The 22,836-nt window shown below is 37.1% G+C and overlaps 1 protein-coding gene across 4 annotated transcripts in view; it reads right to left on the reverse strand.

Moving 5' to 3' along the window:
- Window positions 1-15,159: 15,159 nt before the first annotated feature.
- tox (thymocyte selection-associated high mobility group box) overlaps window positions 15,160-22,836 on the reverse strand; it is a 71,274-nt gene continuing 63,597 nt past the window's right edge. For all 4 annotated transcript variants that reach the window (XM_064332948.1, XM_064332949.1, XM_064332950.1 and 1 more), the window contains 4 exons: window positions 22,643-22,723; window positions 20,920-21,294; window positions 16,538-16,689; window positions 15,160-16,366 (listed from right to left, as the gene is read on the reverse strand). In XM_064332948.1, the coding sequence (XP_064189018.1) occupies window positions 16,330-16,366; window positions 16,538-16,689; window positions 20,920-21,294; window positions 22,643-22,723 (645 nt within the window). In that variant the 3' untranslated portion in view covers window positions 15,160-16,329. The remainder of the gene's footprint in view (window positions 16,367-16,537; window positions 16,690-20,919; window positions 21,295-22,642; window positions 22,724-22,836) is intronic.

Here is a 22,836-nt window from a genome sequence, read left to right on the forward strand (position 1 = left end):
AACTTTTGAACCAAGGACCACAGATAAGTGCTTAAAATTCTGTAAATTAATTATAAATTAACTTTCAGTACTCTTAAAATAAGACCCAATTATGCTTAAATTTGATGTCTGATGGAACATTGTAACTGGCACTATACCTATTTTAAAATCACATTTATGTCAAAACATTTACACAAGTGAGCTAGCTTACACTTCCCAATATTTTGACTTGGTTATGTGGGCAGTAAGATGCCCTTCCATTTTTCCATTCATTACACTTTTTTTTTACAGTATTCAAATACTGATAAAGAAGAGGAGAAAGGACAGGGGTAAGTACACACATTTGTCAAAAATTGTAAATAAATAAATAACCTGTACATACTGTTTTTAAATAAGTTGACATTTTTACAGTTTACTTGTTATGATGTGACTTTTATCAAATGAGAATTTTTCATTATGTTCCAAGCGCAAATGTGATGGTCCGATGCATTCATAAATTGTGTTTATTTGATGTTTATTATGAAGAACTAAAGCACTTCATAAAGGTCAGCTCAAGGGCACTCTTTTATTGACTTCAACATAGTGCATAAATGTAACTTGGAAATCCATGCTTTTATGTAATGGTAATGCAATGCAAAGTGCTTTCTTTACCTCAATATACACGTATACGCCAGAAGAGGCCAGTATTATATGATTTTGTTCCGTTGAACTTATAGTGCCTTTTTCAAATCATTTAATTTATACGGTGCTGCAGTTACACATATTTCTATTTTTTGATCAATGTCAGAACAGCAACTGAAGTTATGTGCTTTTGTGTGTACCTCCACATAGAACCTCATGGTTTAAATAAGCCAGCTTACTTTTAATCAATACACCTTAGTAATGCAAAAGATCAATGAAGCATACATTTTATTCAGCTGACGTGATTAGTTTTACTTTTACAATAGATTTGCTGTACAAGTGTCTTAATTTATTTTCAATGCTGTCATCTCACAAAGTCCCCCTTCTCACATTGGTATATATTTAGCATAACCTGAAGTAGGAGTATGAAAAACATTACGAGAATATATTTTATTGATGATTCATACCAGTCCCTAATGAAATTGTGCTTATATAACTGGGGCACAACACTGACCCTCTAAATACACAACACAGTGTTCATCAGAGAGATATTTTTGTTGTTATGCTTTCTTTAGTTCAGTGCTGTGTTTTTTGGGCTCCCATAGTAAGTTGTTTTTCACATGAACATTCAAAGGGTTTAAAAGATTGTGATTAATTAATCATATTTCCACAAGGTTGTTTTTTTTTTTTCATTTTTCCAAATAAATATTTAATTGGTTATCTGTTTGTATAATCCTATTCTGATAATAAACATATGTAAGCGTAACTGAGATTTTTATCTCTTTGAGATACCAATGCTTCTCATAACCTTTGCTTTGGCTAGTCAAAAAATGATGTAGGCTAACAAATACTTTTTGAATCAGGGTCTAGACTGCTGACTCAGTTAGGTCATATTTTGAAAATACTCAGCTGCAATTGACCGTGAGGATTAAGGGAACAAGTGCTGCATGCTTTTTTCTGTATGTTTCTTCTTTCTGATATTTATTAGCTCCTAATTAAACCCCTTGAACCTTCAATACGATACAAATATTTTAAAAGCACCTTTACAATGGAAAAAGGCTAGCCAGAAGACAGTACTGAGCATAACAGCCTCTTACCCACAAAGTAGGGAAATGTGAGATCCATGGCATGTGATCGGAGTCCTGGATAAATACTTCTGCTGCTATCAGAGGTCAGATGGTAAGCTGCCATCTAGGGGTTATTTTCTGTGGGTAGGAGCAGACTCGCTGTAATTCCTTGGCACCTGCTGCAACAGGGTCAGGCATTGTGTGCTAAAAACAGGGGGTTTGGTTAATGAACCATGCTCAATTCTGATGCTTCGCAGGGTTTGGTTACCTTCTTGGCATTGTAGTCGCAAAGAAAGATCGCCATTTTTCTAAGCTGTTTTGTATGCTGACGTATTGATTAAAGCACAGTGTTCCTCTTTGGTACAGTTAAATTTAAAAGTGTGTACTGTATGTGATGTGCATAAATGGGTAAGGAAGCATAAAAGCAGCAAAGCTAAGATGTTATTAGGGGTCCAAGCAGCGAAGCTGCTGGAACCCTATTGTATCTGTTAGGATTATTATTATTATTAGGGGTCCAAGCAGCGAAGCTGCTGGAACCCTATTGTATCTGTTAGGATTATTCTTATTTTTCTCTGCTAAAAGTGCCTGAGGCTCAGCAACCATAAGTCCTAGACCAACCAAATTCACTACAAATCACCTATGTCGGCCAGATGGTGGCGCTATAACAAAGGGTCATGCTTAAAAGGCCATAACTCCCACACCGTAAGTCAGATCAACACAAAACTTCATCAACCTATGCATCTGAATGTGCTCTACAACTTTTGCTATTGAGACCACCTATGTCCGCCATATTGTTTGCCCGCCATTTTGACTTTTTTATTAATTGCTGCGCGGAAGCGCTGCAGCTGTACATACGCGCCGGGCCATCTAAGTGTTACGACATGCCATCTAAGTGTTACGACATAGTAAAGGCCTTTACGGCAAGCGGCTAGGAAACATCCATGGCGACGCAATCGCCAAATTGGATACAGAGCCTCAGGGGAACAATCTACATAGACGCAAAATAAATGGGCCCAGTCAGATAAACGGTATGGCCGCTGTCAACCGACGAACTTCTCGAACTTCGACGAAGCGCGTCTCTTAGCACAAAATTGGCCATGAGTCATCAATATTTTATACAATCATCATGGTATTCAGTAGATATGTTGGTTGAAGGTATATGATCATGAGGACAAAACCTTTTTAAAATCGCTCAATAGGGGGCGCAATAGTGCCAATGATTGGACCCCTCCCAACGCCGCTTGCAGCTTTAATGAATTTATTTTATTTTTTTTGTGAGACTAACAATTCATATAGCAGCACTCCTTTTAATATTTTACTCACAAGTAAACGTGTCAGTTTATATTTGCGCATTCACGTTCACATTTTGTAAACTGAAATGTAATCCTGGCCATAACATTGGTGTGTCGTGCTCATAAGCAGTAGCAATGCTCCAGTGGGTTTTGATAATGAGTATTTTGTCAAGAAGCATCAGTAACATCTTTGTTAAACGGAATTCTGCTCCAGATAACCAGCCATCCATACACACCCGTTTCTATAAATTGATGTCTCTGGGGAAGTAATTGTAAACTAGCGGCTAATGGATGCTGCAATAGGAGAAAGAGTCAGTGAATCTTTGTCCATTGAAACCATATTAATGGCCAAGCCACCTTTTGAGCCTTGTAAATGTGGAATGGAGTATTGCTTTCATTTCCACTCACAACAAAATATATGGACTAATAAAGGGAAAAACCATTACAATAAAAAAACAAACAAAAAAAATGCAATCATTCAATTTTGATTAACAAAAAACAAAACAAAAAAAACTGCATTTTAAAATGAGCATTCATCAACTAATTATACAATTCCCAGCCGGCCCACACTGATATGATTGAGAGTGCTTTATTTTTGGAAAGCTTGTTTAAACAGGAGCAGTTTCTCTTGTTTTTACTTGTTCTGTGCTCTATTGTTCAACCACCTGCTGTTCAAAGTGATTACTCACAGCCCTCCACAAACACTTCCTGTATTTCTAGGTGGACAAAAAACAATGGCTGTCTGTTTATTCCCTTGATCTCTCCTGACCTTGGATCAGTGATCAGCAAGTGGACACATGCCCAACGCTGATCAGAGATCAGTGGCGATTAAGGGGGAACGAAACAAGAAGACATAGAAAGGTGGTAGAGAGGTTTTTTGAATCTTTAAACACCAGATGGCAGTAGTATGCAATAGTTGAGCAAGGGCAGGCCAGTTGAATCAAAACAGAAGAGTCCAATAGGCGCAATGGCAAATGGCAAAACTAGTCATCGTTATATCTTAAGATCCATAGCAGTAATACAAAAAAAGAAAATAAATAAATAAAAATGCACAGATATGTTCAAGGTATGAAAAAAACAATAAACAGGCATTAAAATGACACGCACCCATCAGCATGCACAAGCACACATGCACGCACCATTTTTCCCATATCCATCTCAAATGATAATATTGTGCCTTTGTAAATAGTGAATTAACTCTAAATTAATATTAAGACAGCTTGTATTATAAACATACATTCAGTAAAATTCTGTTTGCTTTGGCCATATGATCTGTTCAGTTCAGTTAGTAAAACATGTTAAAATGAGTGTTTTAAATACAGAATATGTGCTTCAGATGCATTTGTGTAATATAACTTATTTTACCATTAAACTGATAAAAATGCATGCAATGGGTTTTTGAAAGCAAATACAGTACAAATCAAATTGTGCACTGCAACATAAGGCTACATTTAAATTGCACATACTTTCAATGCTGTAAAATGCCGCATGATGATGTCAGTCTTTAATGCTGGCATGATAAAATCTCTGTATCAGTCAGTTGACAGTGTCAGTGACATAATTCCTGAGATCCTTTGTAGAATCAAATTCCATTTGCTGAATGTGAAATTAATATGCGGTAAACACAATGCACAGGTAGGCTATTGTATTCTGCCTTTATTCCTCTGCTGATTGAAAGATATGGATTTGTATTCTCTCTTGCCTCTTGGTAATTGCCAAAAACCATTTCATTACCACAGAGCAATGTTTTACGAACATATATATATATTTTTTGAGAATCATATTTCAGGAAGGTCAGCACAGCAATTCCAGCTAACCGAATTTTGCTAGGTGTGAGGAAATGACTTCATATATAAAGTCAAGTGACACACTCAGCAGACTTTGCCATTTAAAATTTATGCTTTTCAATTCACCTCAACTTGATTAAACAATTTCAGTAGCTGAAAGGAGATCATAAATTTTCCATAAATACCAAGCTTTGCAATACTGTACTAACTAATTATCTTTCTCTCTGCACACATCATCTGTGTTAGGGTGGCCAGGGAAACTGGGTCTTTGATTCTTCATTTTTTGCAATTTTATATTTATAAATGATACATTGTAATTCTTTATGTCCAGCAGTTTTGTCCAGTTCATTTGCAAATGGGTAAAAACCACAGACCAGGGACCAATAACTGTAAAGATTTAATTTTAAATAGCTAACCAATATTTTAACCCTGTCATTTGGAACGTTGGAATGCAATTCATTCATTCATTCAGAAACCAAGCTCGTTTAAAAACATCTTCACATGACATTTTCACATTTAACAAAAAACGGATCACCAATCATACAATTTGACACAGCACATGTGTGTCTCAAAAAGTCTCATTGGATATACTGCATGCAGGGCTAGCCCACCTCATGCTTTTGCCATACTTAAAATCTGAGATTTTATGAAGTCTGGAGTGGTGTTGATTCCATCAAAATTGACATGCGAGTTCATCTTTAGCAGTGGACCATCACTATCTTTAGATACGGGTCACCAGCTCCACTTGAAATCCCAATGCCAGCTCAGATCATTAGGAAATATATCAGAGGAATCTACTTTGATTTGACTTCAGGAGATTAATCCTGACTTTTGATTTGGTCAAGGTGATACTAGCATCCTAAATGTGTAATGCAATAGTACAATGTTTAGTACAATGAATGTAAAATAATAAAATGTGTATGCTGTATGTAATGTATGGAATAAGAATCCTCAATTAAAAGTAGTTACTTTTACTGTAAACAATGTTGACATTGCATACTGAATGAGTATACTGTGATGGTATGTTATTATCTCATGGTTTGACATTGAGGCTATTGCCATTTACACTAATTTGAACAAAGACTGGTTGAAAGAACTAAAGATGTATTATAAAGAGCTATCCTGAAGAGACCAGACCTCATTGTTAGTGCTCACTGCACAATCCCCCAACACCAAATCTATGTTAGATCATCCAAGCACATCTCAAGTCATTTAGCTGTTATCTGCCAACTATCTCAACCTCCACACCGCATCAGTGAGCAGAAAGATGATGTCGTTTTCCCTGCAGCCTGCCAAAGGCTTTGAGACCTAAAACACTGCTTCTCACTCGCTGTGCTCCAAAGAAGAGGGAAACGAATTAAAGCATGTACTGTTCCAGTTCTTATAATTCCTGTACCCTACAAAATGTTAAGCCCTTTGTAAAATAAATAAAGATAGATTCTTCTCGGTTAATTATCTACAATTAATTTATTATATTATTTGTTTGACTAAAAAAAAGCTCTTTTGAGAAGTTTCATGTAGCTAATATATTGTACATTATGAAGATATGAAGCTGAATGTGTACTGTGGCACTATAGAATTAGTTTCTTGCCCAAAGAGACAACAGCTACTGCTTGTTGTCATCTGGGAAATCAAACCTGTGCCTTTTCAGTGATAAACAGCATTTTACAAAAAATACAGCTGGTGAATGACCACTGGCCCTTTTGCATTTTGAGCTTCTGAATGGAACAAGATAGCTGACAATCAAGCTCAGTGAAGAACATTCTTTTGTCATATTCATGTGGCCTCTCCCAGTTCTGCTGAAAATGTTTTCTTCTTCATTTTTGTTTTCTGGTCAGGTGGTTTGAGGTTAAGGTGTGCCCAGGCTTATAGTTTATCAGTCTAACTGATCTCAGCAGTACTGGCAATCACACCTGTGTTTCTTAGCTGTAGAAACAGGAAATAGGACAATTTCCTCAGAACAATCAAGGGTGTGATACACTGCGTGTGTACGTGTGTACGTGTGTGTGTGCGTGCGTGTGTGCGTACACGGGTGCATGCGTGTTTCATACTTCATGCTGTGAGGGAAATGTGAGTACTTGCTGGTTACGTATCTGAAAATGTATATGATATTCATTATTTATTCAATTTCTTTCAACCATTCTCCAGACATAAAAATATGTTCCAAAATTTCCAGCATATATTTAATTTATTTCTAAAATGAAAAACACAGTCAAAGGCATTTCATAATGCAAATATCAATGCTTAAACACAAACATTGTTTATGGCCATATTTATTGGTGGGAGGGGGGGGGGGGTATAATAATAATTTAGAAGTTAACTGTTCATATCAGTTAACAGATATAGTTGACCTCACAAATATTATTAGAACTGGAAAGTGAAACTTTAAAAAAAGTTTTATTGGATGACTAAATGGGTGTGCAAAATTTCGATTTTGGGGAAAAAAATACTTAATTTTTCATCTAGTGGAGTAAAAGTTCAGAAATGAAAGCTTTAAACCGTCTATAGAAACTGAAGACAAAATGACTGCTACTTGCACTTCAAGTCATTTAAGAAATAAAAATACGAGCCTCTTAAAAAAAAGTCTTATTTCTTTATTTTGCGGACAAAAAAATTGTTCTACCCTTTTTTCTTCATTTGACTCAGGTCATTGTTCTAAACACCTTTGGGTTTTCCCCACACACATTCTGTAGCTCACAAAATATTTTTAATGTGGTTCTACAAACTTGTATTTGTTTTTCAGCTGTTTAAGAACAGAAATAAAATTATCCAGAAATGATATATGCTCAAGATAAGAATATAAATAATTTTAGCTTAATTCCATTTCACTGTACCTTTGACTGAATGATAAGATCCTATTTACGAGATTAGACACAAAAACAAAGGCAACATAGTTGAAGTCATTGGCATACACTGTGCCTTTACTGTGATGTTCCTTTAATTTATACATAGCCCCCCCACCCCCATTTTAGAGTAGCAAAAGTAATTGGACAGTTGGCCACTCATTTGTTTCTTGGCCAACTGTGTGTTGTTGCATCATTAGTACATGTGCAATAAAGCTAACAAAAGGTCTAGAATTGATTCTAGGTATGGGATTTACATTTGGAGTCTTGTTGTCTCTCAACATAAGGACCAGGTAAGTGTCATAAAATCAGGGTAAATCGATCAGAAACACAGCCAAAGCAGTGAGTGTGTAAAAATCAACTGTTTGTTAGGAAGCAAGAATGCACTGGTGAGCTCAGCAGTAGAAAATGACCTGTTAGACCACAGAAGACTCTGCAGTGGATGACTCAGGAATACTTTCAGTTGTGAAGAAAAATCCCTTTTCAACTGTTGAAAAGATCAAGAACACTCTCCAGCGTGTAGGAATAGGTGTGTCAAAGACTATTATAAAGAGAATACTACACCAACATAACCTCAGAGGGGTCAGCACGAGATGCAAACTGCTGGTAAGCCTCAAGAACAGAATGGCCAGGTTAGTTTTCTTAAAAGTACATACAACTGTAGAGTTCTGGAACAAAGTCTTATGGACAGATGAGATGCGTATGGAAAGAGGAAAGTACAGAGAAAGGAACTGCTCATGATTCAAAACACACCACCCCCCCCCCCCCATGTGTGAAATATGGTGGAGGGTAGTGGGTAGTGTTATGGCTTGGGCATGTGTGACTGCCCCTGGAACTGGTTCACTTGTCTTCATTTTTGATGTGACTGCTAATGGCAGCAGAATCATGAATTCTTACGTGTATATAAACATCCTATCTGTGCAGGTCCAACGAAATGCCTCAAAACTCATCGGATGGCACTTTGCAGCAGGACAATGATCCCAAACATACTGCTTCAGCAATCAAGGAGTTTTCCAGGGGAAAAAAGTGAAGTGTTGTTGACTGGCCAATTCAATGACCCATCCTAAATTGAATTCAACATGCTTTTCACTTGCTGAAGACAAGACTGAAGGCAAAAACCCTCAGACCTGAAGATGGCTGTAGTATAGGCTGGGCAGAGCATCACCCGGGAAGATACCCAGTATCTGGTGATGTCTGTAAGTCTAAGATTTCAGGCTGTCATTGAATGCAAAGGATTTGCAACCAAGTACTGAATATGAAGATTTTATTTCAGATTATATTATTTGTCCAAATACCTTTGTTCCCCTAAAATGAGGGAATGTGTATAAAAAGGGCTGTAATTTCAAAATGGATAACCCAACATGGATGTAAATGGCCTCAAATTAAAGCCGACAGGCTGCACTTTAGCCTCATATTCATTGTTTCATTTCAAATCCAATGTGCTGGAGTACAGTCCCAAGACGAATTGTGTATCTGTCCAGCTACTTATGGACTGCACTTTACTGTATATTGCTCAATGCATCAGTACTACTACTATGCACCACTGTGATAACAGCTATGTACTAATGTGATACATTTTCTGGACATAAGATCTATGCATTGATGCACTTTTCAGTCATCATCAAAATATGGTGAATGCTGCAGTTGTTATGGTTGAGTGTGGAAAAAATGTAGGGAGGGGCCATGCCTTTGTATTGAAGCTATATTTTCCTCAGCGAACATATACTTCAGAAAGGAGAATTATGTTTAGCTTTGCACCAAAGAAAACCTGGACAAGGTCAGTAATTCTCTCATTGGTCTGAAATGACTCTGGTCCTTATCTAAATATGCTTGTTTAAGCTTTGTATGTGAACCTTAAGCATTGCAGATCTGAGCATGGATTATGGCATTAGCCAGTTACGACCTGTAGTCCACACTAGTTTCCAGAGCCAATTGGCTTCATCCCATGAGGAACTGGGTAGATATAAGGTGAACTGGGTTCTCAAAGTTAACCAGTACATTATACAACAAAGCCAACCACAAGGTAGTGTGTGTCAGTGAGTGGTATCTGATTGGCCGTTAGGGTTTGAAACAGTTAGTTGTTTGTGGATGAGAGCATTATGCTTCAGCTTCGCTACTGCTTGCTTGTGGTGACAAGTTGCTGACTCAAGAGGCACAACTGGTAATGCCAAATTAATGAGAGAAAAAAATGTTGAAAAAAGTTTGAACTTTGAACTTATTATTATTCAGTCTTCTATCCTCCACACTGCTGTTTCACTGAACGTTTAGCCTATTTTACATTTATTATTATTATTATTATTATTATTATTATGGTCATTATTATCATTATTATTATTATTATTATTATTATTATTATTATTTATACTACTACTAATAATAATAGTAATAATAAATAATAATAATCTACACTGCACTAGTTATTTATGGGGTTTCCATTCTTCATGCTGTAAAATTAATAAAATATATTCTGATTTATTTAAGCAATTTACAGTGGGCCATGATTTAATTACGCATTGTATTGTATTCTGTCTTAGTAATGAATCCTCTGAATGGGGCCTCAAATTCAATGTTTCTTATGTCTAATTAGTCCATATTTATTTTTGAAAAAGTTTATAATAAATTTTCTTGAGCACAGCCACAGTCTGTTGGACTACTCTGAGGGAGCCAATTTAAAATATGTTCAATTTCAGTAGGGCAGTGTGTTGTAAGACACCACTTGGCTCATTGAAATAAATTAGGCTGTATAATGCTATTACCTTTATAAGTATATCGGCAAGTGTATGCCAATCATTTTATTTTTCCATTTTGGCAAACTAAGGAAATCAGAGGATAAATCATAAATCAAACCTAAACTATTCAATTTTACATGTGGTGGCCTTCAAAGGATATTTTAATTACTGAAAAAAATGTCTACCCACGAAGACTCCCCTGAGCACTACAAGCCAGATCTGCAACTAAATAATTAGCCTGTCAACCCAATGAATGGATCCATTTATAAATGTTAGAACTAACTGACAATGAATGAAAAGCAGAGAATACTCAAGGGGATCTGTTAATTACATAAAACCTCAAGAGTTTAAAAAAGAAAAAAAAGGTAAATAGAAATTTGTATAGGAATGTGTGTTGTTTCTGGTTCTCTGCAGTATTTAAGTTAAAAATAAGAAAGCAAAGACCCATTTGTCCTTCATGGTTATGTTAGTGTTTATGCACAGTTAACCCCTCTCATGATCAAACAAATGGTGATGTGGCTATTGTCAAAGAAAAATAGAGACATTTTGGATTTCTCAGATATTAAATAAATTGAACTTGTATACATTTCATACCTAATAAAAATTTTGAATTTAAAATAAGTATTTCTTTCCATTTACTGATGAATGTCAGTTACATTTTCAATGAATAATTTCTAGTTGAGCCTACCGACACAGACCTAGCTACTACTAATACAAATATACACATTTGTAAATATTAATGTTTTTGATGAGACATGTCAAGGCAAACCTTATTTATTAATTTAAATTTTCAGTAGCACTTCTAATAAGCTTGAAGTTAAGAGCATGTTTGGTGGAGAGTACACTGAGGGTTGCATGTCAGTCCTTCTGTTTAGATGGCAATTTCTCCCAGGGACTCCTCTTGAGGGGAAGTTGACTGTAGTGGTAGTACTCTGCATAAATTGGGCCATTTGTTCACAGGGCCATTTTTCAAGTGAAGAAGCACACTGCAACACGGCTGCACCACCCCCTAATTTCTCATATTTCAACATCATCTGTCTTCCCTCATTCTAGACCTCGGGACTGTTGTCTTTTCACCAGTGTCTAGGTACCCTGGGTCCTGAGATGTGCCAAAACCTCCAGCTACAATGTGTTCATATGACAGGCGTGAGAAAATGGGAGAAATGTCTGAGAATATAAGCTCTATTGTATCTACAACCTTTTAATACTGTCACCGACTCAATAATGCCTGATCCCCATGCCTTACAGTCATCATTTTCATGTTCACCTCCCAAAATCAGTTGCCAGCATATTTTCTAGGTAGTTTGAACTGGGATTAAGGTGCCATTGTTTGTGAAAATGTCTAGCTGTATTAATGGCTTCAGTTCCATTGACCAAGACAACCATTGAGATTCAGACTTCATTTATGCATGGTGTATACAGTAAACTCCAACATAAATATGATGAAATCCAGTTCTGCACATTTACAAATGCAATGAACCCATCATTAAAAGAAAGAAATCTTAATATATTCTTATGTTGAAAAAGATTGGTGTACCAGAAAGCCACACATTCCATTATTGCTTGAGAGGATGGAACTATCATGAGGCACACATTTACCATGACACAATCTAATGAGAAATGTATGGACAAGATGGAAGAATAATTTACCCCTGGAATCCTTGACTGCAAGCGTATATGTGGTTTATCATGGTAAGAGCTTTCTGTAAATGGACTCTCCACTTCAGCAGCATCAGTCTGGAGCATCTCTGTTTGGAGCTTTTGACAGCATCGGTGACAAGCTCACAAATCTGCTTCCTGATTATTTCAGCTCCCCTACGGATACCAGAAATCTTCTTGCTGGAAGGAGATGCATGCTTCCTTGAAAACCATAAAAGAAATGTTCTTTTACCAGATCTGCCCCCCCCCCCCGCCCCCCACACACACACACACATAGTGTACATGCACACACATATACTCACATGCAAACCTGAATGCAATTAATAAATATTTCTCCCTGAAATATGGCCAATTTCTTGTGTTGCTTAAATATGATGCTTCATGTAATATACATTTTACATGACTATGAATCTAAATGATATTAACCTAAAAACATTTATTTAAAGGTCAGTTTTGCTGAGGTTGCTACAGTGATGTTATTCTACTTGATGATAGCCCAAGGGTTGCTTTAAATAAACACCCTTAATATTTTGGCCTAATGATATATATTATTCTTTGGCAGTAGACAAAGGCCTAAGAGGCATCAATGGCTCTGAATATATGTAGCTTTTAAATCTGAGATGTAGGAACTACCAGCAGGACTATGTGAAATGGTGGAGGGGGAGGAGACAGACCTTTACCTGGACAGTGTCAACACAGTGGTTCAGTGGTGTGACCAAAATGCCCTCATCCTCAATACCCTCAAAATAGAGGAAATCATCTTCGAAGCCGCACAGGGCACCCACACTGCTCACAACATTCACAACCAACCCATAAAACACACAACATCATTCAAAGACAGTAAACTGTCCTGGAACTATCACATGGATTTCATCTGCAATAAGGTACAGCAGAGAATGTGCTTTTTAAGGAGACTGAGGTCATTTGGAGCCAGTAAAGAGATCCTCACTCTATTTTTCTGCTCTACCATACAAAGCGTCCTGCAGTATGGAGGATCGGTAGGGTTCAGTGGCCTCTCAGACCAGCTGAAGGCTAGGATTCTACGGCTGCTGAGGATCTGCTCCACAGTGGTGGGTCATTCTGTGGAGGACTCTTTCTTAAACAGCTGCACTGAGCGCACCCCCAAACTGGCTGAGAAAATCGCCCAGGACCCTGCTCATGTCCTGCATGATGAATACCAGCTTCTGCTCTCTGGGAAGCGCTTTAGAGTGCCAAACTGTAGGAAGGTTAAGTACAGGCACTCTTTTGTTCCTCATTCCATAACACCGTAGAGCAAACAGAGAAGCGCAAGGTGATGATCATACACCCCCCCCCCCCATGCACACACTGACATGGACTGTGAAGTCTCTCTCTCACACACACAAATGGTCTCTTACACACACAAATGGACTCACACACACAATGAACTGTGAACATGCAACCCACACACTCCATGCAAATTCACATGCACACACATGGACAGTGCATTTTATTTTTTTATGTGCATGTCATCATTGTCTGTTGTTTTTGTTTTCATGCATATATCATGGTTTTATTTTTCATGTATCACTATATTTATGAAGATTGCTGGAGCTTGTGATGCAAGACAGACTTTCGTGAAAACGGACACTAAAGTTTCATCTTATCTTGTTATAATTGTACGCTGAACTATACATTATTTGGTGATTGCTTGGAAAGGTTTTTTTTTTTTTTTTTTTGTGTGAGCTCACTAACAGCAGATTCTAATCCTTTATAAGTAATGTTTTATTTTATCACCTAAAATACAAACTTCTGATCCACCCTATCTGCTCAGCCATCAGCACTGTACTGATATTTCACACTGCGGAATAGCAAAGAAATAACTCGATCGATATCCATGTTTTTATATGTATATGTGCGTGTCACTGCAGTACAAGCATGCACACATGTACATGCACACACTCCAAATCAATACGAAAAAAACTACTCTTCTCTACTTTGTTTTGATAATTAGATACTGATGTTGGAATGTATAAATTATATCTGGAAGCATGACCGCACAACCCAGATATATATTTTGTCTTCAACATTTCAGTGATGTGATTAAGTCCTGTTATTTCATCTTACATCGCAGAAGAGAAGTCCTGTCGTTTGTATGAACCAGCTGCATATATGAATAGTTAATTTAAACAGTTGTCACTGTGCCTTTTCAAAAGCTGTCAAGCATATATTTCAGGAATGATCCCTTGATGCATTTGTCTATTGTCTACCCAGCTCCACTGAGCTAATGTGTTCTGAGTTATAATTAGGGGGCTAAACACAAAAGATGCATTGGCACCCTGTTGATATACTGTTCAGAATTATATTATATTTTTGTCACAACAACAAAAAAAAAATCCTGTTCATCTAAGACAGAATTTTTCTAAAATAGAAAGTAGATCTACCAGAACTAGACAAGGTGTGGAGGTTTGATTTAAGAACTGGGTTCATGTTTACTGCTGAATAAATCTGCCATTGTGGAAGAGAGACAGCAGGTTGTACACATGTTTCCCTCTAATGGTTTTACCATACTAAACTGGCCCAGAAGGGAAGCAATTGCATACCAAATTTCACACAATATTTAACACATTCAGCACATACATCACTGATGCTACTGGCACAGGTGAGCAATCCCTTTGTAGTCAGGTTATGTTTGCAATGCTGGATTAGGTTGCAGTGCTTTCCCACTTCATTCAAATATTGAATTTCTTAAATTCCATAAATGGAAATCAAAATGAAGATGACAAGTTGCAATTTTCGACTGTTGTGCCTATTGTTGCTACTTTGTAATCTGCATCTGCACATGAGAGGTTCGAGGGCACATTGAATGCACTAGCCTGTGACCCAGTCACTATTTCACACTACAGTCCACATAGTACAACAGGAGATTGCTAGCGCCTATTAGAGTGAAAGTGTATCTCACTGGTGACAAATAGAAGCCATGTCTTATTGCAAGAAGCTTCTGTAATGGTAACCTAAGAAAATTTAAACAAGGCCAATTGTGTTCTGCCACTGTGGACCCACTTTAGGCTACCAAATTTAAAAACAGCCTTTTCTCCATTTCCATGCAAAGTAGTTTCCAAACAGGGCTTCACGGACATGTTAAATCGAGCAAACCAATTCCACACCCGAATATCACAAAAACTTCAAGACTTTCCTAACTATAAATAAGACTCAGAACACAATTTGTGAGTACTGCACAAAAATGCAGGTTGGACTTTATTTTTTAACACAATAAAAACTAAATAAGAATAAAATATTTACATGGTTGCTTGGAACAGTTCTGCTGAAAATAAAGAGAAAACATTGTTTGATGCTAACATTGTTACTTACAAACACCTATATTTATAATTTCATAAACAGGCGCAACAGATTCAATAAAAAAGATTAAATATAGACATAGTATCAAGAAATGATGGTGATGATGATAATAATAATAATAATAATAATAATAATAATAATAATACACAGCTGTATGTCAAGGTTATGATTTAGCAGTCTCCAATCTGTCACTGCATCTAATAATCACCAGATAAGCATTTGGCAGTCTTATACACAGAGGATTTCAATGACATTTACTAATCAATACACAAGAAGTGATACAAAAAGCATTTCTATGTAGTACAAAATAAACTCTCTCCTTTCATTTTTTATTTCTTTTTTTATTGTATTTTCTCAACCTCCCAAATATTCCATGCTACTCTGTGGGTAAATGCCAACTTTTGTTTCAGGTTTGGGAACAGTCTAAATGTTCTTGCAAAATATAGGAATTTCCCAGTTTGTTACATTACAAATTAAGCAAAAATAAGATTTTCCAATTTAATAACCATTTTCAAGACTTAAATAACCTGTCTCATCCTGTTCCAAATCACACTGTACCTAAAGAAAAAAAGCTCATTTTTTATACTCTAAGAGAGTGTAACATAGAATCTATTTACAAACTTGCTATATGGGCTATAATAAGCCATTAAGTCTTTAGTCGTTCCTATAAACACCAGTTTTTAAAGAAAAGACTTCTAAAATTTCATCTGTGTGCAGACTACAGTTTCTAAGGCAGCGTACTAGCGCAAATCCACAGCAAAATCAACATAAAAGCCATGTTGTCCAAATTTGTTTCAATCTGTATATTAATTAAGTTTCAGCTTTCCATTATTATTAAATTAAAAAAAGAAATGACTGATTTGTTTTCAGTTTCTTTACAGGTCACCTCTGATGCTCAGATAAACAATACAAAGTTGTAAGTGCTTAGCGGCTTTGTGTTGAGATGAAAAAAAAAAAACTGCCTCAGTCCTGTGAACACAGTCAAGGTGGTAGAACGATTTTCAGGAGCTCCACAGAACAGAATTAGGTCTTGATCAGGTGAGATACAAAGCTTTGTCTCTTTGCATGTTTCTGGAAATAAAAAATAAATTGTGTTCATTTATACACACAAAAGCACATCTTTTTGTTAAAGTGACAGTGATAATACTAGCTCTTCCCTCAAAGAGCTGCTAAACATGGCCTCCAAGATCAGACTTGAGGGGGGGGGGGGGATGCGAGTGAGAATGGCTGACTTGTGCTTACCCATTACTGCAGTAGTCAGTGGTCCAGTCCACACTCTGCGCAGAAGGATTCCTGCACCCTGAACGGATGTAATCCATTGAGGGCGACACCACCTGGCCCCCTGAGGATGTGCAGTTTAGGATGTTCTGGAATTCTGCTTGAAGTGGAAAACCCTGTACAACAACAGCATAAAAAAACACATATTTTTCCCTAACCAATTTCCCATCCATTGTCATACCGCAAGGCCACAATGTACTACAGGAGCGATGGTGCCTACTAGATGAGACACCTCGTTTACCTGATAAAGTTTATCAGATAAACTGTGCTGGTATCATTAGATTGTGTCAAAGTAAACTTTCAAACAAAACTGTCAGCTCAATTTGCACTGACGCTAAACTCATTTAAACTCATATTAATCTTACCATCATGCCTAATTTATGTATAATATAATTAGCATTTGAGGGTTCTACATTTTACCAAACAGTCAGAATTTCCAGGCTGAAAAGTTATTCAATAAAACACCAATTGATGGCATACTTTTATTAAAAGGAAAAATCAAGGAGCTATAATAAATTAACATTAGTGAAAGAGAAGGGAAAAAAGCAGATCAGGTATTTTAATTTGAAGAGCTTTCCTGTACTTGCCAGCAGAAAAATATGTGAAAGGGAAGTTAATCCCAAAGTGGGAGGAGGGAGGGAGGGAGAGAGAGAGAGAGAGAGAGAGAGAGAGAGAGAGAGAGAGAGAGAGAGAGAGAGGCAGCAGGTGGCAGGGTTTTTTTTCTTTTGAGATTCTACCTATTCATTCATTGTTCTCCAAATTCTTCTCCTTCATTCTATCACAAAGGCACCATCTGTCTTTTTGTATTCGTCCCTCTGCCTTAGCTCACCAAAGTTGAACCACAGTTTTTCTTCCTTTTTTGTTTGCTCTTCACAAATATGCAAAATGAATGAGGATTATTGCACTATACTGGATTTACGACTCCTATAAATGCAAGATCTAAGACAAGAGCTTAAAACTCCAAGTGGCATAAGAGAGGCACAGTTTAAGCATTTTCCCCCTCTAAAGATTGACACAGCTGTACGAGCTGAAATATGCTAATTTTAAATTGGACCTCAGACAAATTTATTCTGTAATCCAGTGGGGAAGAAAAACTTAAATGACACTCATGCACAAATCCATTTAAAGAGAATTTTGATTCAGGTAACTTTTCCAGACCTCATTGCTGTACGTAACTAAATAAACAAATTAATATATACTACAGTCCTAGTGCAACAGGTCATACAAAAGTTTTTTTCAGCATTAGTTTTTCTTTAAATGAACTTATTTATTACATACATATGGTTAATGGGCTGGAAGTACAATAATGCTTTCTCAAAAAATGTTGTAAATACTGTTACAAGTAGAGTCAGCATGTCAGCATGACACAATGCACAAAACACAGTACAATCTACAGTACATTACAGTAAAGTACAAAGGTCTAACAAGCAGTGCCATGTAAAAATGTAAAGCATGTCAAAATTTTATTGTTGTGAGACTGTTCACCTGTGTACTTAATCCACTGCTAGTTTTGGAGCTAATCTCTAGACTTAACGGGAGGCACACAGTAAAATGCCCAGTGTTAATTCAGCTGCAGCATAGTACATATGAGTCCAATAGAAACCATATGTACTCTGCGAGAGTTGATTTAACACTGACCATTTTACTGTGCAATTTGAAACACTACCACAAAGCTTTGCATACTGAAAGATGCTTTTCTTTTACACAGCATTCTAACACTCGAGCCACTGTTCACTAAGCTGGCAATATGCCTCGTATTTAATAAGGACTTCATTTTATCAACCAAAACTGACTCCGCTACAATGAATTGACCATCTACTCTCCCTACACTACAAGTGACATCAAATTCCCACAGTCAAGTGTCAGCCCATTTAATGCTACATAACTATTCCAAGCAAAAGCACTAAGGATCACATTTATGACACATTTGCTGTGGCATGCTGGTGTATACTGTGTATTCACAACTGCCTTTGAACACAATAAAATGCATTTATGTCCAAGTGTATTTACAGAACATTTACGATAAAATCTCAATATAAAAATTTACTACACTGGCTATACAGTAACACAGCTTAAAATGTTACTTGTGTTACTCGTTAGAAGTAGAAGGTAAGGTAAGTATTATTATTATTATTATTATTATTATTATTATTAATATTATTTTATGATAATAGTATGAATACTATCATTAAGATCGTGAAACATTGAGCTGGATATTACTTTCTAGGGTTGTATTTTATAGCCCTGTGGCACATCAAAAGTTAGAATTTACATTTTGTGGAGACGAAGAGCCATGAGTGCATTGTGGGAATACCATCTATGGCAATTATAGAGGTGAAGCAACAGTCTAAATTTAAATAATTTATGCAGCTATGGCCTCAGGATCTTCCTGGAAACAGCTCTCATATCTATTGTAAATATGTTAAACTAAACCTTTCGTAACCTTTTGTTTTTGAATAGTGCCCAATCAACTATTTAGTTAAGTCAATTTAAATTTGTCCATTCTCAGAAGAGGAAAAAAGGGCTTAGATCTAGCTATTATACACAGAGAAAGGTTTTATCAATAAATATTGCTTTAATAAATATTTTTCAACTGACCATGAATGCATTACTGAAGACAGCAAACAAATTGGCTTCCTGGCTCTGCATATGCGTGTTTCATTTAAGAAAATCAGTCTCCATTGTGAAAGTTTGGGCTGAATATATCTACAAAATCCTGTGTTTTTTTGTATTTGTTCCAGCTGCTCTTTATACATTTTCCTTATTGTCAAATGAAGCCCTCACTATTTCCAATGGATTAATAGTATCTGTTTTTGCAGTCATTCATTAAAAATAGGAATGCAAACACTGAGCTGTGAGGACTTGAGTGCACAGAGGTCTAATTAAAACCGATTCTAATAATAACTTACTATTTCTCTGTGTGATCCTTGAGAGACAATTAGAGCATGTTTTCAAACATGGCTGGAATCTTAAAACTCATGTCCCAATGTTACAGAGAAATGAAAGGAAGAGGCACTGATAGAGATTAATATGATGTCAAAGGGGTCATTTGCTCTTTAATTAGATTTCTGTAGCCTTAGCAGTTCCTCTTTGCTGTAGCATCTAGTCCTAAAAAGCCTGCAGCCAAACCGAACAGCGATCCCCATCTCCACACTTTACTGGGAACTAATTTCATTTCCTGCCTGTCTGAAGAGGGGCTTTCATCTGATACCAAGGTATTTTTGTCTTCTCAACTGATGTATTCATCAATCTCAATGTTGTTTTTTTTCGCAACTTTAAATTACATCCAAATCCTAATGCATCTGTTTATTACAAGGGAAAATTGAAAATCTGTCTGTGCAATATACACAGATTTTTTTCCAAAGGGTTATAAAGGAAGCTGACAGATATTAATGATTTCTTTCTTGACCTCATTCAAAGTGCAAGGAATAGAATGGAGAGCTGGAAATGCAGAAAAATGAAATGGTAGCATACACTCCACACTCACACATGCACATAAATATTTATAGACTCTCTAACACAAACATATCTAGGTCATGCAAAGAATATGTTGTGATTTCTGTTTGCCCCTCTACCTTTATACAAGGAAGGAAGGGGGTGTATCCTTGCAAAGGGCCCCCTCCACACGATAGCAAAGAAATGCTTAATTTGAATAAATCATTTGCATAAAACTGGTCTTCTGCAATTTTGCATTATACAGGAAAATAATCCCCATGCCATTCTTAAACCGTAACAGATATTCATTTGTGAATTAATATTTGCACTCAAATGCAGGAGCAACAAATTATTTCCAGTGGCATTGTACTTCATGACTCTTGCCATTCTTACTGGTAGAATCAGTGAGATCTTTTAGCCATGTTAACCTAAGTGGTCTTAAGATTGAGTTACTAAGGCTGCCATTAGAGCAGCTACCTTTCAGAAGGCACGCACCACTGTGGGACCAATCAGTGGTTTACAAACCAGCTTTCTGTAGAAATAACAAAAGGAGAGCCGTTTGCGGTTGGGTGTGGTCAAACCCTCAGGGCTTCCCATTGGAAAGGCACACCCATGATTGTTGACCACAGTCTCATCCCTTCTATCCCAGACACCCTCCTTGTGTTAAGATTTAAATCACTCTCTACCTGGAGGGCTAACTGCACAGTGGCAGCTCCAGTATTTATGAACAAGAATTAACAGATGTTTCTGTAAAGCTTGTGCAATTTAGACATCATCAAAGACAAAAGACTTGTTGAATGTTGAAAGTTTTTTTCTCTTCTTACCTTCAGCTTCAACAATTCACCATAGTCTGTCACTATCTATGTGAGCTGTAACGCCCTGTCTTGTGAGGGTGTCGGGTGGATACTGACCTGCGACATGGACGGGGAGTGGAGGGAGAGCTGGTGGTTGCCGAGCTGCTGTTGCATGGCGATGGACTGGTGCTGCTGCTGGAGGCCGAGGTGCTGGTGCAGAGGCGGGCTGAGCTGGAGCGGGGGAGGGGATGACCCCGCCATGTTGGTGATGGAGACAGTCACTGGCATTTGGGCGTTGGGCTTGGGGGCGATGCTGCGGGGCAGGCCGGGGTGCATGGCTGGCAGGTGAGGGTTCATCCCTGGCTGCTGGTGATAAGGGTGTCCCATGTACAGGCCTGAGTGGGCCTGTGGGGCCCCGGGGAAAGCCTGCTGCTTGGAGCCCAGCATCTGCGAGGCTTGGGATGTTTTCACGTCAACAGGCTCGCTGTAACTCTAGAAAAAGATCATACAAAAGAGACAGCGTGTAATTTCATCCAGGCACCGAGTCAAAGACAACCAACTGCTGCCCACAGATACAGGCCTTCTTACTTCCAGCCTGCTCTTTCTGTCACTGCTACCAAACACCAGTTTATTTAGAAACAATAGTGGGAGGAAAAATACACACACACTGATATCTTAAATTATTATTTCAACACACATACAGACATTTATTCTATCCTGAATAGTGTAAGTAGATGAAACTTGGAAATAATTATTTCCACTGACTTGATGTCATTTTGTTCACCGTGTCAACAAGACTATAGCAATGAACTAAGGACTGATTTTAATCACAAAGCAATACATCACTGGGAAATTCATAGAACACAGTGACACCTCAGAGAACACAAACTTATAACAGACTGCTCTTGGCCTCTTGGCCTGCATTATGAATGATAAATAAAAATCAGACTTTACAGAAAAAAAGACCCCAAGTACAAATGGTAGAGAGGGATACAAAAGTTAAAAAAGAAAACTAATACAGTGCAACTACTTTGTATTTCCTTACTCTCAAAGAAAAGCAGATGTGACCATTTAACCCAACAGTAATTGTCCTTAATTTAATGTAATGAATTTGAGCACTTTTTAATGAATACAAAACATATACAAAGTTGTTTATTTTGACAGTCACTGAAATCATCTGTAATTAATGTGAAAAGCAGACACTTGTTCAAATAATTTTAAACTAAGTCATTTAATTAGAAGTTACAGTAACACATTGCACTGTGGTAGGATTTCAGAAAGGCCTACAGTATTTCCAGTATTTATAGTCAATTAAATTTCATCTGAAAATATTATTTTAGCGTGACCCTGCGACATGAAAGTCATGCGTTTCTTCTCTGTTAAATTTCCTAGCGTACACCGTCATAAAATTAATAGCATTAGTAAATGTCTGAAACAGTGAGTAGTACATGCACGAGTACTTAAGTAATGTACTGGTAAGTTTCCCCCATACTGTTTCTATAATCAGGCACATTTAAGTCTTTTATGATGGCTAATTTGCAGTTAATGTTTAAATGCCTACTTCCTCGTGTCCACACTGCAGCAATCACCAGCTCCAGCATTTGGGCAGCGCTGCCCAAACACCCATGTCTGCATCATGAGAACCTTCATTCCTTACTCCTCTTACTCCTGATTACATCACTTAAGTAAACATATGTATACAGAGGGCACCATATCTTCCACAACTGACATACACGTCCACATTTAGCACTGAAGTCTGTGCTTTCATGTACTATTGCACATTAAATAATACATCAGGCAAAAAGCATATAATATTTATGTGGAAAGGTACGGTACTTACCTTGGAAACCAAACTTGCCCTGTACGCAGCCAGCTGTTTGAGATACTCCTTCTTAGCGGCTTCTGTTTTCTTCTTGTACAGCTGCAGAGCAATAATTGACCCATCAGCACCCATTCAGTAAGAATTCTGTTAGATTGTTAATTGATCAACACAGTATTTCCATATTATAACATTTAAAAAAATTGAAAACCTGG

This window comes from Anguilla rostrata, chromosome 4 (assembly GCF_018555375.3).
Source record: "Anguilla rostrata isolate EN2019 chromosome 4, ASM1855537v3, whole genome shotgun sequence".
NCBI classification, from domain to species: Eukaryota; Metazoa; Chordata; class Actinopteri; order Anguilliformes; family Anguillidae; genus Anguilla; species Anguilla rostrata.